General features: G+C 35.2%; 1 protein-coding gene across 1 annotated transcript in view; it reads left to right on the plus strand.

Annotated features, from left to right (window-relative positions):
- Positions 1-433: 433 nt before the first annotated feature.
- LOC114303428 (U-box domain-containing protein 35) overlaps positions 434-14307 on the plus strand; it is a 34462-nt gene continuing 20588 nt past the window's right edge. Inside the window, exon 1 of the mRNA XM_082923417.1 lies at positions 434-605. Coding sequence (XP_082779543.1) covers positions 434-605 — 172 coding nt within the window. The remainder of the gene's footprint in view (positions 606-14307) is intronic.

Consider the following 14307-nt stretch of genomic DNA (forward strand, 5'->3'; position numbering starts at 1 on the left):
AGAACAAACACCAAAGTTCCAACAGAAACGACCATGAAGGTGTGGCCCGTGGTAGCGGATGTTTTATGTACATATATATTTCATTTTATATACACGTGGAGGGAGGAGAGAGTTATTGCAATGGCACGAGTTTTGTTCTTTCTCTATATACGGAAAGAAAGAGAAGAAGAAGAAGAATTGACCGCAACAGAGGCAGAGGTTTAGAGCATCTCTAGCATTTTCACCTTTAAATAAAAAGAAAACAAAAAAAAGTTCACTTTTTTTTCTTTTTTGATTTAGTTATTTATTTTTGGAGTTCTAGACCACCTTGGAATAGATTTATAGTTTGATTTTCATTAGGGTTTCTTCTTTTTTTCTTTTTTTTTTTAATTAATTTGATCTTCAAATTTTATAAAGAGAAAAGTCTGTTGATTAGTTAGAGAGAGAGAGAGAGATGTGGCTTCCAAAGGCAAGCACTACAGAAAGGAAGCCAGGAGGAAATGGGTTGGTTGCCGTTGCTATAGACAAGGACAAAGGAAGCCAACACGCTTTGAAATGGGCCATTGAAAACCTTCTCTCCAGAGGCCGAACTGTAATACTCATCCATGTCGTGCACAAATTATCATGTAACATTCTCTCTCTCTCTCTCTCACCCACACGCACACACGCACGGACACAACAAATTTGTAATAGTATTAGTTCAGAATTATTATTTTTTAAAAAATTATATAAGTTTGCCCATCTAATATTTTTTGAGAATACTTGCCCTTAACGCTGTGTTTGGTTGCAGGATTTGAGGAGGGATTTAGAAAGGGAAAGGGAAAAGTTAGGTAAAATGTAAATAAAAAATACCTACATTTCACCTAATTTCACACTCCTTTTCCCTTTTCCTTTCCAAATCCCTCCTCAAATCCCCCAACCAAACACAGTATTAGAGGTTCCTTTTTTATATGAAAAATTAAGATTATTGCACCTTTTACTTTTCTGGTAACATTTGGTTTAGACACTTCAACCTTTTCATGTTTTAAAAAAAAAAAAAAAAACAATGAACATAATATTCTTAAATAAATAAGTGACTCATTATAAGTATGTCGCCAACATTTCATTGAACCTCCACTCTCTTCTGCAGAAAAATAAAAAATAAAAAAAATAAGACTACTGTTATGCCTCTACTTAGTCATTGAAAGATCATATTAAAGGCTAGAGACAAAGAGAACCTTTTCGTATAAGCAGCATAGCTACAAAGCTTTTTGAAACCCCTTGATCTTGTAGGAGAGGAAAGAAATGTTTTTACTCCGCTACCCGTTCCGCCTCTACTAGTAAAGTGGCTTTCGCACATTTTTTTATCCATTTTTGTCATAGTTGTAGCCCAAACCCCATGGTTACCCATGAGAAAATTAACTTAGGACAAACATTGGGGGGAAAAGATTGGGAAAGCAACTTGTGACAACTTTGATCTTTAACCCAATCTCCATTTCCAAGTTTCAATCTTCTGTTTCCTTGTTCTGATTCTTCTTCTTCTCTTGTTTTTTTTATTGTTTCAATTTTTTTTTTTTCAATTTTTCGTCAGTCCTTACAAAATAAAATATATTTGCAAGAATCGAACAATCAATTTAAGAAAGCTGCGATTGAGTTACTTGTTTTTAGGTCACCTTCATATCATAGGGATGGTTATCGGTCTTTCAAAATTGAAAATATTTACAGGCTTGCAAATAAATTTTAGGGAAAATTACACAATAGTGTATTTCTAAAAAATTAATTATAGATTAGTAGTAAAAATTATTAATATTTATAATTAAAGTCATGATTTTTCAATGAATCTGTGAGTATTTTTGTAGATGTACACTGAATGCTAATTTTTCCTAAGTTTTACCCTAATGACTTCACAAAGCAAGAAAGTTGTATTTCAAATTTTAATTGCAAAACTATGATATTAATGTCCTTAAACATCACGAATTTGTTGTCAATAATATCTAAGTTATTTCAACTGTTGGTGAAAACATGTTGTACGACGATCTTCTAGCAAGTTATTTGGTCATATGTCATATTGTACTTTGATTATATTTTCTTTTCTTTTTTATATTTTATTTTTTTAACTATAAGCGTTGGATAAAAACTCTAATGATATAGTTTTGTGACATTTTCGGTATTTTTGTGTTGAATAGAAATTAAAATTGCATCTCACACATTCATTATAAGTTTTTAGTGACACATACGTTCCCTCAAGGTTAGAATTTTGTGTATGTCCTCGTATTTGTCATGCACATCCTTTCACAAAGTTTTGAAAAATAATACATTCAAAATTACAACCCCAAAAGCCGAATACATCATATGTAATAACTTTTTTAAAAAAATAAAATAAAATAAAATGCACGCACGGAGATGCCACACTTCTTTTTTTTTATCCAAAATGAATAATAAAAATAACAATACAATCGACAATATAAAATACTACTGTTACGTACATTTAGATAACATACATAGCATACGTTAGTCATTAAAATAGAAAATAACCATAAGCAGATATATGGTCCAAAAATAATCATAAGAAATATGTACGAATGTGCCTGTGGCACATTAATCACATCATGATAAATATCACAATTGGAATTCGAACTACTATTAAGTATAAAATTTGAAGAATAAAAGTGGCATACGTGACCTTACGAAAAGTTCGAAATCATTAAATTCTTTTATAAAAATATTCTATTTACTAATTTAATAAATAAATTATCAAAGAAAAAGGATTGAGACCTATAAAAAAAAATCTCCAAATTTTACCTACGATAACATGAAAGGTTATGTGCCAACTTCTTCATCCGGTGAATTGTGGACTTTAAATTATATGTCTCCATCATTCTTCTATTGTTACACTTTAGCCCTATTTCTTTATTTATTTATTTTTTAAAAAAAAATCTCGAGACCCTCTTTATGAGATTTTCTTATTTATCTCTCTAGAAGATATTTTATATCAGTTTGTCATGCCCCAGATTCCCAAGACCCAAAACCAATAAAGTAAACTCAGACAATTAATAAAGAGTAATAATTAATATACTCAAAAGTCCCTCCCGCATATATATATGTGTGTGAGTGAATGTCATCCAGTATATGCAGTTGGTTCATAACATGCACCCTATATTCAACTCTAGGTGGAGGGAATATGCAACATGTTATACAAAATAAAGCATCCAATAATAAAGAAAATGTCCTCAAGCTTACATCAATTACAAAGAGATTAACCCTTATAAAATGCAATTTAACACCCCAAGTTTTATTATCCAATTCACATTATCATATCCGTTATTATTAATTATTTTCATAAAGAAACATGTGGAAGTTACAATCATTAAATTACCCAAAAAAAAAAAAGCTACAATCATTAACTCCATCAAACCATAAAAGTTCCCGCTTGTCTATACATACATGCGATGCAATAAAAAATTACATTTGATGGAAATGCTCTTAGGCTTTCAATTACATAAATAAAAGTGATTGACCTTTAATATAATACAATGACATTCCGCTTATACATAAAAGCCCTCGTGGCTATAAAACAAGAAAAACTTCTCTAATCCAAAGAAATCTTTCGTGCCTGCACCTAAAAAATATCCAACAATGTGGGATGAACATATAGTCTAGTAGAGATCCTAATAATTCTAATTAATATAGCCTATACATATATACAATCATCAATACTCTGTATACTACTCAAATAAATGACGTACTCATTTTCATTATCCAAAATATATGTACATAAATGTACTTTTCCTCAAGATCATTCTTTAACATTTCAAAAGGCAAAAAAAAAATCTTTAACTTTCGATTTCATCATTAATGACTTAAAAGATTTCGTCATTTTCAGATATTTAAAAAAAAAAAGAAAAAAAATCTCGGCAAGTACTCTCAATTCCACTAAAGTAAATCAACTAAAGCAACCCAATAACCATACTACAAATTGATAACTACGATATTACATAAATTGCAAGCAACTCCCAATGGCCTATGACATCATGTAACCTCCCAATAACTATTTCCGATTCAAAGTACTCTCGAAAACATTCCCACATTTTCTAGCCATAAGCATAGCGGAACAATTGGGCACCCATTACAACACATCAAGACATTTACACAACCGAAGCATTACCATCTCAAAACACAAACCGGGTTTCATCAAGCCAAATACCACCACTTTACTAGGAGCTACGTGAAGGGAACTTGGGATCTATCATTAGAAGCGCAATTTGCTTTACCAGGTGCTAGCTATAAGGAACTTGAAACCTTTCATTTGAAGCACAATCCACTTTACTATGCGATAGTTGGAAGGAAATTGGTACCTATCATTCGAAGCACAATTCACATTACCAGCTCCTAATTGGAAGGACATTGGAACCTCTTTATAGCATTTTCATCACATATCTCAATACAAACCATAACATTTCCATTTTCTTAATTATCGACAAAATTACATAACACATAAAGTTTTTTTTATTTTTTTATTTTTTAGTTTTATGGGATGGAGTCATAAATTATAAGTAAAGAATATACACATTTAGAAGGGACATACCCCAAGTAATATAATAAATCTAACATTGCCACCCCCCCCCCCCCCCCAAACAAGGGAAAAGAAAACACAAAAAACAAACTATCAAAGATAATAAAAAAAACCCCACATATATAACCCAAATTTGCCATATATCCTTTGATTTTTCCCCAAGTTACCCCTACCATAAAAGATAATAGATAAGAACTTGGGAAAGACAAGTATGTAAAATGAAATGATATAAAACACATAAGTACCTAACAGGTACACTTACTAAAACAGAAGTAAACAAGCTAGAGCAACCACCAAGCAAGACAAATAAAAATTATGATAACCACGAACAAAACATGGAATCCATTAAGCATCTTGCACCTCACAACTGTGACATTCATAGTCACTCACCAAAGCCATGACAGAGGAAAAAATCTACCTCATGAAAGATCTTGATGGAGTCACATGAAGTTCGCACGGTCAATTAACATAATTACCGGTCTTATAGATGGGTTCACTCAAAGAATTTAAACTACATAAATTTTATTTAAAAAAAATTAAGTTAATTAACATTTGAATTTCTCCATCTCCACCTTCAAGTAAAATACATTTTTAATAAAATATTATCGTCTTAACAAATCAAAAAAAAAAAAAAAGCATAAATTTTTGCAATCATGTTTGACGAGTTGTCATTTTTTGAACTATTGGATGATAATTTCATTTTCAATAGTGTCAAACAAATCCTCTTTTTATATAGATGATCAAGCAACTATTTAACCATTCGTCTCTCATTTGGTTTAAGCATTGAAAACATAAACACAATAAAAAAAGAACAAGGTCTGGTTTCTAATGATGGGGCTTCTTATTTTTTTAAGAGCGAATTATATTTTAGTGGGAGAAAAAAAAATTTACACAAATACGGAGCGGTGCAAGTGTCTTGCACTCCTACAACATTTCACTTGCACCTCATACAAAATCACTTGTATCTCACATACTTTTGTAATTATTTTTATCTGTCCCACTATTTTGAAATTCTTCCCCCCCCCCTCCCCGTTCCTTTTATGGAATCAATTAGTTATCAAATAAAATTTTATCATAATAATAATAATAATAATAATCTAAGATTTTTTTGGTAAGATGATTTCCATTACAACTCTAAAACAAGCAATGCATTTTTTCACCGATTGCTAAAACAAATATCTATAAATAATACATTTCACTCCCTCAAATTTTCAATCTCATTTCTGTCAACAACATCAACACTAACCTCATCATTTAAGCATCACTAATACCATATTAATCTTCATTCCATTATTCAATTACTAATGGGGCTTTCAAATCACCCTAAATTAACATATTTTCCACCACAATGAAATTCTTCACGATTAACAATAACAACGATCTCTATCAAATATTCTAATTAGGCAATATCATAGCATAACTAAAAGCAATATGTTATATCATTCTTAATGAATTCGGTAAATGTATAACATAGAAGATATCTCAAATCATTACCAATCTCATCAATTGTTCAAAACATGTACTCCCTATACTTATCATCCCTCAAATTTTATAAAAAAAAAAAAAAAATGAATAAAGTCCAATATCCCAAAATGATTAAAATTTCAATTTTTTTTTTAAATCACATAATGTTAAGAAAATTAGGGTTTTCTTTGAATAATTAGGACTTTTCCATTTCAAGATTTCCATGAACTCTAAAATCGTCCAAACATAAATTAGATACAGAAAATCTCAAGAAATACCATACACAACACAAACCATAACTCTTTTGATTCATGCTTTGAAAATCTCTACCAAGTCTCCAAAATTTATGCAATGAAAATACCACATATCCATGTATAAAAACTACATTAAGAAGAAGTAAAGAAACCTTACCTCTTGATGAGAAGAGGAGAACCAAGAACAAAAAACCCCAAATTCAGATTTGCTGGAAATTGATTTCTAGCGATCAAAACATAGCCCTCGGCAAGCTCGACACTTTGGTTTTCTAGTGGTCAAAACATAACTCTCAACAAGCTCGACACTTCAATCTAAAAAACTAGGGTCAAAATATTGCTTTATTTGTTTAGACTGAGAGAGATGTAAAGTTCTAGTGGTAGTTCTAGAGAAAGAAGAAGAAAAGAGAGAGAAGAGATCAAAGAGTTGTGAGGGAAAACAGGAAGAGACATCAAATTTGATAAAAAGAGGCTCAAAATTTTAGGTTGGATGCATGTTGCATCATGTACAGGGTCCTTGGTTGAGCATACGACGACTCTCTTTGCACATGCGGTGACCGAAGGTTGCACATGCAGTTCCGAGAAGATCCAAAACTCCCAAGTTCACTCTTTGGCCGCAAGTGCAAGCACTCTCCACTGTACGTGAAACTGCGCACGTGTGGACCCTTTTACCGCACGTGCAGGAATGGTTGTTATTTCAAAATTTTCTGTAGGGAATTCCCACTCTTCCCGATTTGATCCTTGCGCTCAAAATTTAAAAGAGTCATGCTAGGAATCCCAAATGAATTATCAAATATTCTACCAAACCTCTCACATGGGTGTGAGATTTACACAAATCACATATGTGTGGGTCCTACACCCATGTGAGAGGTTTGGTAAATATTTGATAATTCATTTAAGATCTATAGCATTTTCCAATTTAAAAAGTCTATCTCATTTAATAGTCAAGAAGGGTAATCAAGTTCAATTTCTCAAACATTGACACAAAAGGCGACTCTCAAGGTTCCAAAGGTAAAACAATAAGTCTGAAAGGCACTCCGAAATCAGATCATTAACCTAAGACATCAAATGTAAAGGCATTCATCCCATGAAACAAAAAGGCCAAGATGTGTTAAAAAGAAAGGAGATGAAAGTCGGGAGATTCTCTCTCTAAAATCTAGAGAGAAAAAGCTTCCCTCTGGTTACAATCTATAGATTTCCACCAGATGGATAACTTTTCTAATGGTTATCTCATTCTTGTGGCTGATTCAAGTATTGATGGTGTTTTGATCTTGGCTGAGGGAGTTTCTAGGGATTTTGCACTTAGTTGACTGGTTTTGATTAATGGCTACTGTTAGAATAGTAGAGAGAGAGAAAAAAAAAATGTATTGTATTGAATAAATTGTCATATACAATAGAAGGCATGTATATATAGGCTGAGAAAGAGTATCCTACTAGAAATCTAACTACGAGAAAGAGTATCCTATAAAAGACCTAATTATGGCAATACCTAATATATTTAGGAAATCAATACCTAATATATGTAGGAATATATACCATATATACATTAAGAGTATAAGTATAATAAATTTATTCATGGGCATATGCTCGTAAAAACCCATGTGGGGTTGGTACCCATAGTCTTTTGACTACTACCCTATAAATTTGGTTTGATTAAAGAACTATGAAAGCCACCACATATTCGTACACAACTTGTGGTTTTAAAGCTCGGCAAAGTCAGATTTGGACCTAGATTTGGGAATCGTGTTATTCTTGAGTTTTAATTAATGAGTCTTGATGACTTCATTGATTTATGGAATATTTTGAATACTTGAGTTTGTGTGAGTTAAAGTTTCATAGAAAATAAATAGTTATGTTCACTTCATTATACAAGAGAATGAATTAAAAATGGTTAAATGACATATTGCGTACTTGAACATGTAAACTTGCATATATACATGAAGAGTAGGCCAAGTGATTAAAAATGTATACATTAAAAATGTAGACTTGAACATGGCTCACAAGTCCAAGTGATTAAACAAACTCAAAAATAACAAAAGGCTTCAACCTGTCACAACCCGAACCAATCCCTAAAGGTCTAGGCCATGACCGGCCAGTAATTATAGATTACCTATGGCCTCAATGACTAAACCAAATCGTCAAATAAATTACGGGGCTTAGCAGAAGCAAGAATCAAATAAAACAAGTCCATTGAGCCGTACTTAGATGTTAAACTTCAATATATATACCATTACATCCCAAACTTATATTACACACAAAAAGTTTAAACTTTAATTGCCATACATACAAACTCGTTCATCACATAACAAAATAAAAAACTTAACAAAAGAACAAAAGGTTTCTTAAAAGCTTGACTCCACTTGAGATCAAGCAAATGCCCCATCACAGAGGCACTTCACAGCTGACTTCACAAAAGAGGGTGGACTCCAAAAGCAACTCTATATTTGATCCTCCAAATGCTCACCTACATATATGTAAGAGAATGGGGTGAGCTAAAATCCAATGAGTAACATCAATATAAAAGGTTGATGAATAAAGTCCAACATGTCATAAAACCTATCTTTCAATTTCTAAAAACAATTCATATATCTAATCATATCAATCCTTTGTGTTAACAATATCCATTCAAAACATTATATGTGGCACATCCAATAGAGTAACAAGATATCAATCTATCAAAGCCAATAGGACCATTAAAGACAATTTAATAGGACCATATAGGTCAAACAGTAGAATCACGATGGGTAATTCGATGTGGACTACTAGGATCTAACATCAGATATCTCTGTGTTTCAATTGATCTGTAGGCAATGGTATTACATCCCCCAGGCGTGGACTACTAGGGTCTAACATTAGATATCTCTGTGTTTCAATTGATCCATGGGCAATGGTATTACGTCCCCCAAGCAAGTGCCCCACTAAAGGATGTCACGAATACATTTTCAAAAGGACATTCATTTATAGATAAATAAAATAAGATTCCAAAATATTATTTTTGAACAATTCAAATACATTTTGAATATATCTTTCATTAAAATATTACTCCCAATGAGCTTGAACAAACGTTAGGCTTCGGGTGACCAACCTACACAAAACACATAACCAGTACACATGAAACACAAAATTCAAACAATCATTCTATCTTAATTCAATTCCTTAAATGGGTTTCTAACTTATTCCTTCTTTAATGAAACCTAAACAATGCTTAAGAATGCCTAAAATAATGTGGAAGTGAAAATATGCAAATTAAAGTGTATTTTAAAAGTTGTTGAAAATAAAGTGTTCGCTCGAGCTCACGTTTGGTCGCTTGAGTGGTCTGGTTAGTCTGAAAAAGTAGTGGATGCTCAAAATCAAGGCTCGACGGCTGCTCGAGACAAGTGTAATGAAAACTGAGTTCGCTCGAGCGGTCTGCAAAACTCTAGAAAACTACTGGATCATCACAAAGTGCGCTTGAGCAGTAACTTTATCACTCGAGCGATGAGGTCGAATTCTGGATTTTCTAAACAAAATTTTGAGCTTCAAAACAAGAGTCCATGATTCAAAGGCTTGCATGGCTTGTCCAAACACTTAAAAATACTTAGAAAAACATGAATATATGTCACGACCCCAACCCGTCCCTAGTAGTTTGGTGCGGTGATGGCCAGTAATCCGAGATTACCGAAGGCCAACTTTCAAAATTCACACACAATCAGAGTATAAATATGTAGGGCTCACAAGTGCAGAAGCAATAATCTAAAATACAAGTGGTCCATAAGAGTAGTGCATAAGTCAAATGGAATGGTATACATCTTTACATAGCTTTACAACTTAAATACAAATAGAAACGAAGTACAAAAATACATTTTTACATCCTAATCAAAAGGCTTCTCCAGCCGACATGTGTAAATTATAAGCATTATAAGCCGAGAAGCATAATTTTCAAGACTGCCGACATGAATACAAGTTAGGCTGACATAACAAAAACCCAAAACAAGCTTGCGAGTCACACCTAGGCGTCACCGCCTTCCTGCTCATCACCTACATATATATATATATAGAGAGAGTGAGCTTGGATACTCAGTGAATGGTACAAGTAATAAAGGGTTTGCATGTATGACATCCGAGATCTTTAACAAAACAATACATAATCATAGCTTATGACAAACGTGGGATAAATCGAGTTCATTTAACAAGTCTGTCGAGCCTCATCAATCAAAGTCTTTCAAGTTTCATGGGTGACATTAACAAGGATTGTGGTACAAACGCTTATAGTCCCCTAGCACGTACGGACTTCCAAGATTGTGCTACAAGTGCTTATAGTCCCCTAGCACGTACGGACTTTCAAGATTGTGCTACAAATGCTTATAGTCCCCTAGCACGTACGAACTTTCAAGAATGTGCTACAAATGCTTATAGTCCCTTAGCACGTACAGACTTTCAAGATTGTGCTACAAATGCTTATAATCCCCTAGCACGTACGGACTTTCAAGATTGTGCTACAAATGCTTATAGTCCCCTAGCACGTACGAACTTTCAAGATTGTGCTACAAAACAAGGCTTACTTGATACATTGCCATCCAAAACAGAGTTTAAACTTGGTACATAAAATAGAGATATCATTCATGCTTAACAAATACTTTTATCAAAACAAGGCAAGCTTTATCAAAACTTTATAGCATAACTTTATTAAAAATACCACTCACCTAGTTCTTCAACGTCGGGGTCAAGCGAGAGTCCAAGTCCTACAAACACATGGCAAGGTCTATTGAATGCACTTTCAAACAAGCTTTTCATGGATGCAAACGTTCTCGGCATCTTTCAAAACCAAGCTAAGTCAAAACAAGGCACTGTTTCTCATCTCGGGAAAACATGTTGGGCGACTACCAGGTCTAGGCCGAGGTCCCACACCTCCTCACTGAGGTGTTGCCTCGATGGCCATATTCAAGGAAATGAAGTCGGGAAAATCTGGGTTTCCCTCTCTTGAGGAACATGACGAACATGAAGAACATGAACATGAGGAAGATGAATGCTAAGATCATAATTTGCTATTACAATCTTAATGCAAACTTTCGGATCAAACAAGGCTTTTATTCAAGAACACATGAACACCACTTTCTATTTCTAAAACCAAACTTTCAATCAATGCATGGCTTGCAAAACAGGTTCGATCATGCAATGCAGCTAGATGATTAACAAGAACTGCAAGAGTAGGTCAAGAATCTAACCTTAATACACGAATCTAACGGTTAGATCTCTAAGAATCAAGCTCGAAGATCCACTCCTTCACTCTAAAACTCCTTCTAGAGCTTCTCTCTCTCAAGGCAAAGATATGATACAAAATGATAGGTTCTACTCACTGCCGGCTGATTTAACACTCAGCTCGGACACGTGGCAACGGCTGGTTGGTTCTCGCCGAAAAGGTAGCTGACAGGCCAGACAGAGTATGGCGAAAGGGTGTTTAACAAGTAAAGTGGCATGGCATTCTGACAAGGTACTGACATCGGGTGAAAACATCGGCTCCGATAGGTGAGGTATCAATGATCCCGGCTAGGACGGATGACACTTGGCCTAGCTGTGCCACACCTCGGCCTAGATGTGCCACACCTCGGTCTAGGTCGCACCAATCCGGAACAAGATCACTTGGGTTCAAGGATAACATCTCGACCCAGATGGTACACCTCTCGGCCTTGATGATACACCTCGGCCTAGAAAATGACATCTTGGCCAATATGCCAGGACGAAGGTAGAGGTCAACCAAAGTGGTTTCAAGGTAGTTCTGGCTTTAAGGTGACCTCGGCTAGACTCACCAGAAAGAACAAGACTCAACAAGTAAATTTCACATAAGTACAAACCAAGATAAAAATCTCATTCTAGTTAAGACAAGTCAAGAAAATTCACTACTGCAACTTAGCAAAACAAGATTATACAAATGCTCATGCCCGAGGCTAAGGTGAGAAATGAGGGTCACTACAGTCTACCCTCCTTAGAGAAGTTTGGTCCCCAAACTTGAGTTATCTAGCTCTGCAAATAACTCCGGATAACAGGTTTTTATTTCCTCTTCCTTTTCCCAAGTAGCCTCTTTGCCATAATACCCCTCCCATTCGATCTTTACCATTGTTATCGATTTGTTTCTCAACTGCCATTCTTGCCTGTCAATAATTCTCAGCAGCTTTTCCTCGTAGCCTAAATCTTCATTAACCACAATCTCAAAATAATCAATCACATGTAGTGGATCTCGGATATATTTCCTCAACATCGAAACATGAAACATGTTGTGAACTTGGCTTAATTCTAGCGGTAGGGCAAGCCTGTAGGCAACAGGGTTAACCTTCTCAAGAATTTCAAATGGGCCAATATATCGAGGTGCTAATTTACCCTTCTTCCCAAATCTTGAAACCCCTGGCTTCGACGAGATCTTCAAAAATACATGATCCCCAGTCTCAAATTCTAATTCCCTCATTCTCTGGTCGGCATAACTCTTCTGCCAGCTCTGTGGTTTTAATCCTTTGTTGAATGAGCTTAATTTTCTCGGTTGTAACTCGAACGAGTTTGGGACCAATCAAGGCTTTATCTCCCACTTCAGTCCAACATATCGGCGACCTACACTTCCTTCCATACAAAGCTTCGTACGGTGCCATGCCAATGCTGGCTTGATAACTGTTGTTATAAGCGAATTCTACTAACGGTAGATGTGCTTCCCATTTTTCCTTGAAATCTAGCACACATAGTCTGAGCATATCTTCGAGTGTCTGGATCGTTCTTTCTGTTTGTCCATCGGTCTGGGGATGAAATGCTGTGCTAAACTTCAACTCGGTTCCCAAAGCCTTTTGTAAACTCTGCCAAAATCTAGAAACAAACTTCGAATTTCGGTCTGACACTATGGACATCAGCACTCCATGAAGCTTCACAATCTCATTCATATACAGTCCAACAAGTCGGTCGGCATTGAATGTAGTCTTGACAGGCAAAAAGTGGGCTGACTTAGTAAATCTGTCAACTATAACCCAAATTGAGTTCATACCTTTTTGCGTCCTCGGCAAACCAATCACAAAATCCATGGAGATATGTTCCCATTTCCATTCAGGGATTGACAAGGGTTGAAGAAGTCCTGCTGGCCTCTGGTGTTCTGCTTTCACTTGCTGACAACATAGACATTGGGATACAAACTCGGCTATTTCTTTTTTCATATTTGACCACCAGAAAGTCTGTTTCACATCTTGGTACATCTTGGTGCTTCCCGGATGAATGGCAAATTTGGAGCTATGGGCTTCACGCAAAATCTTCCTTTTCAACTCTGGGACGTCGGCCACGCACAATCTCCCTTCAAACTTAAGCACTCGATTTTCAATGGTGTATCCTGGCCTTGGCTTGGTGACGAATTCATCAATTACCTTATTGAGGAACTTATCCTTCATCTGTCTGGTCTTCACTTCCTCAATTATGGTCGGCTCTACTGAAATCATTGCCAGGCACGCCAAACTTCCAACTAAGTTCCTGCTCAACGCGTCGGTTACGAAGTTTGCCTTACCTGGATGGTACTGAATCTGCATGTCGTAGTCCTTTAATAGTTCAAGCCATCTTCTCTGTCTCATATTCAATTCTTTTTGAGTGAACAAGTACTTTAGACTTTTGTGGTCTGTGAAAACTTGACAAGAAGTTCCATACAAGTAATGGTGCCATATCTGTAAAGCAAAGACCACGGCTGCCAGTTCCAAGTCATGGGTAGGATAATTCTTTTCATTGGGTTTTAACTGATGAGATGCGTATGTTATAACCTTACCTCTTTGCATTAACACACAGCCCAATCCCTTATGTGAAGCATCACTATAAATCTAAAATTCTTCTTTGTCTGATGGTAAAGCAAGTATCGGCACTGTAACCAACCTCGTCTTTAACTCTTGGAAAGCGGACTCCCTATTCATACGCCACTCCTTTTTGAGTTAGTTGTGTCAGCGGTACTGCAATCCTTGAAAAATCCTTTACAAATTTCCTGTAATAGCCGGCCAAACCCAGAAAACTACGAACCTCGGATACATTATTTGGTGTCGGCCAATTCACAATGGCTTCAATCTTACTTGGATC

This window comes from Camellia sinensis, chromosome 4 (assembly GCF_055761805.1).
Source record: "Camellia sinensis isolate YWXY chromosome 4, ASM5576180v1, whole genome shotgun sequence".
NCBI lineage: Eukaryota > Viridiplantae > Streptophyta > Magnoliopsida > Ericales > Theaceae > Camellia > Camellia sinensis.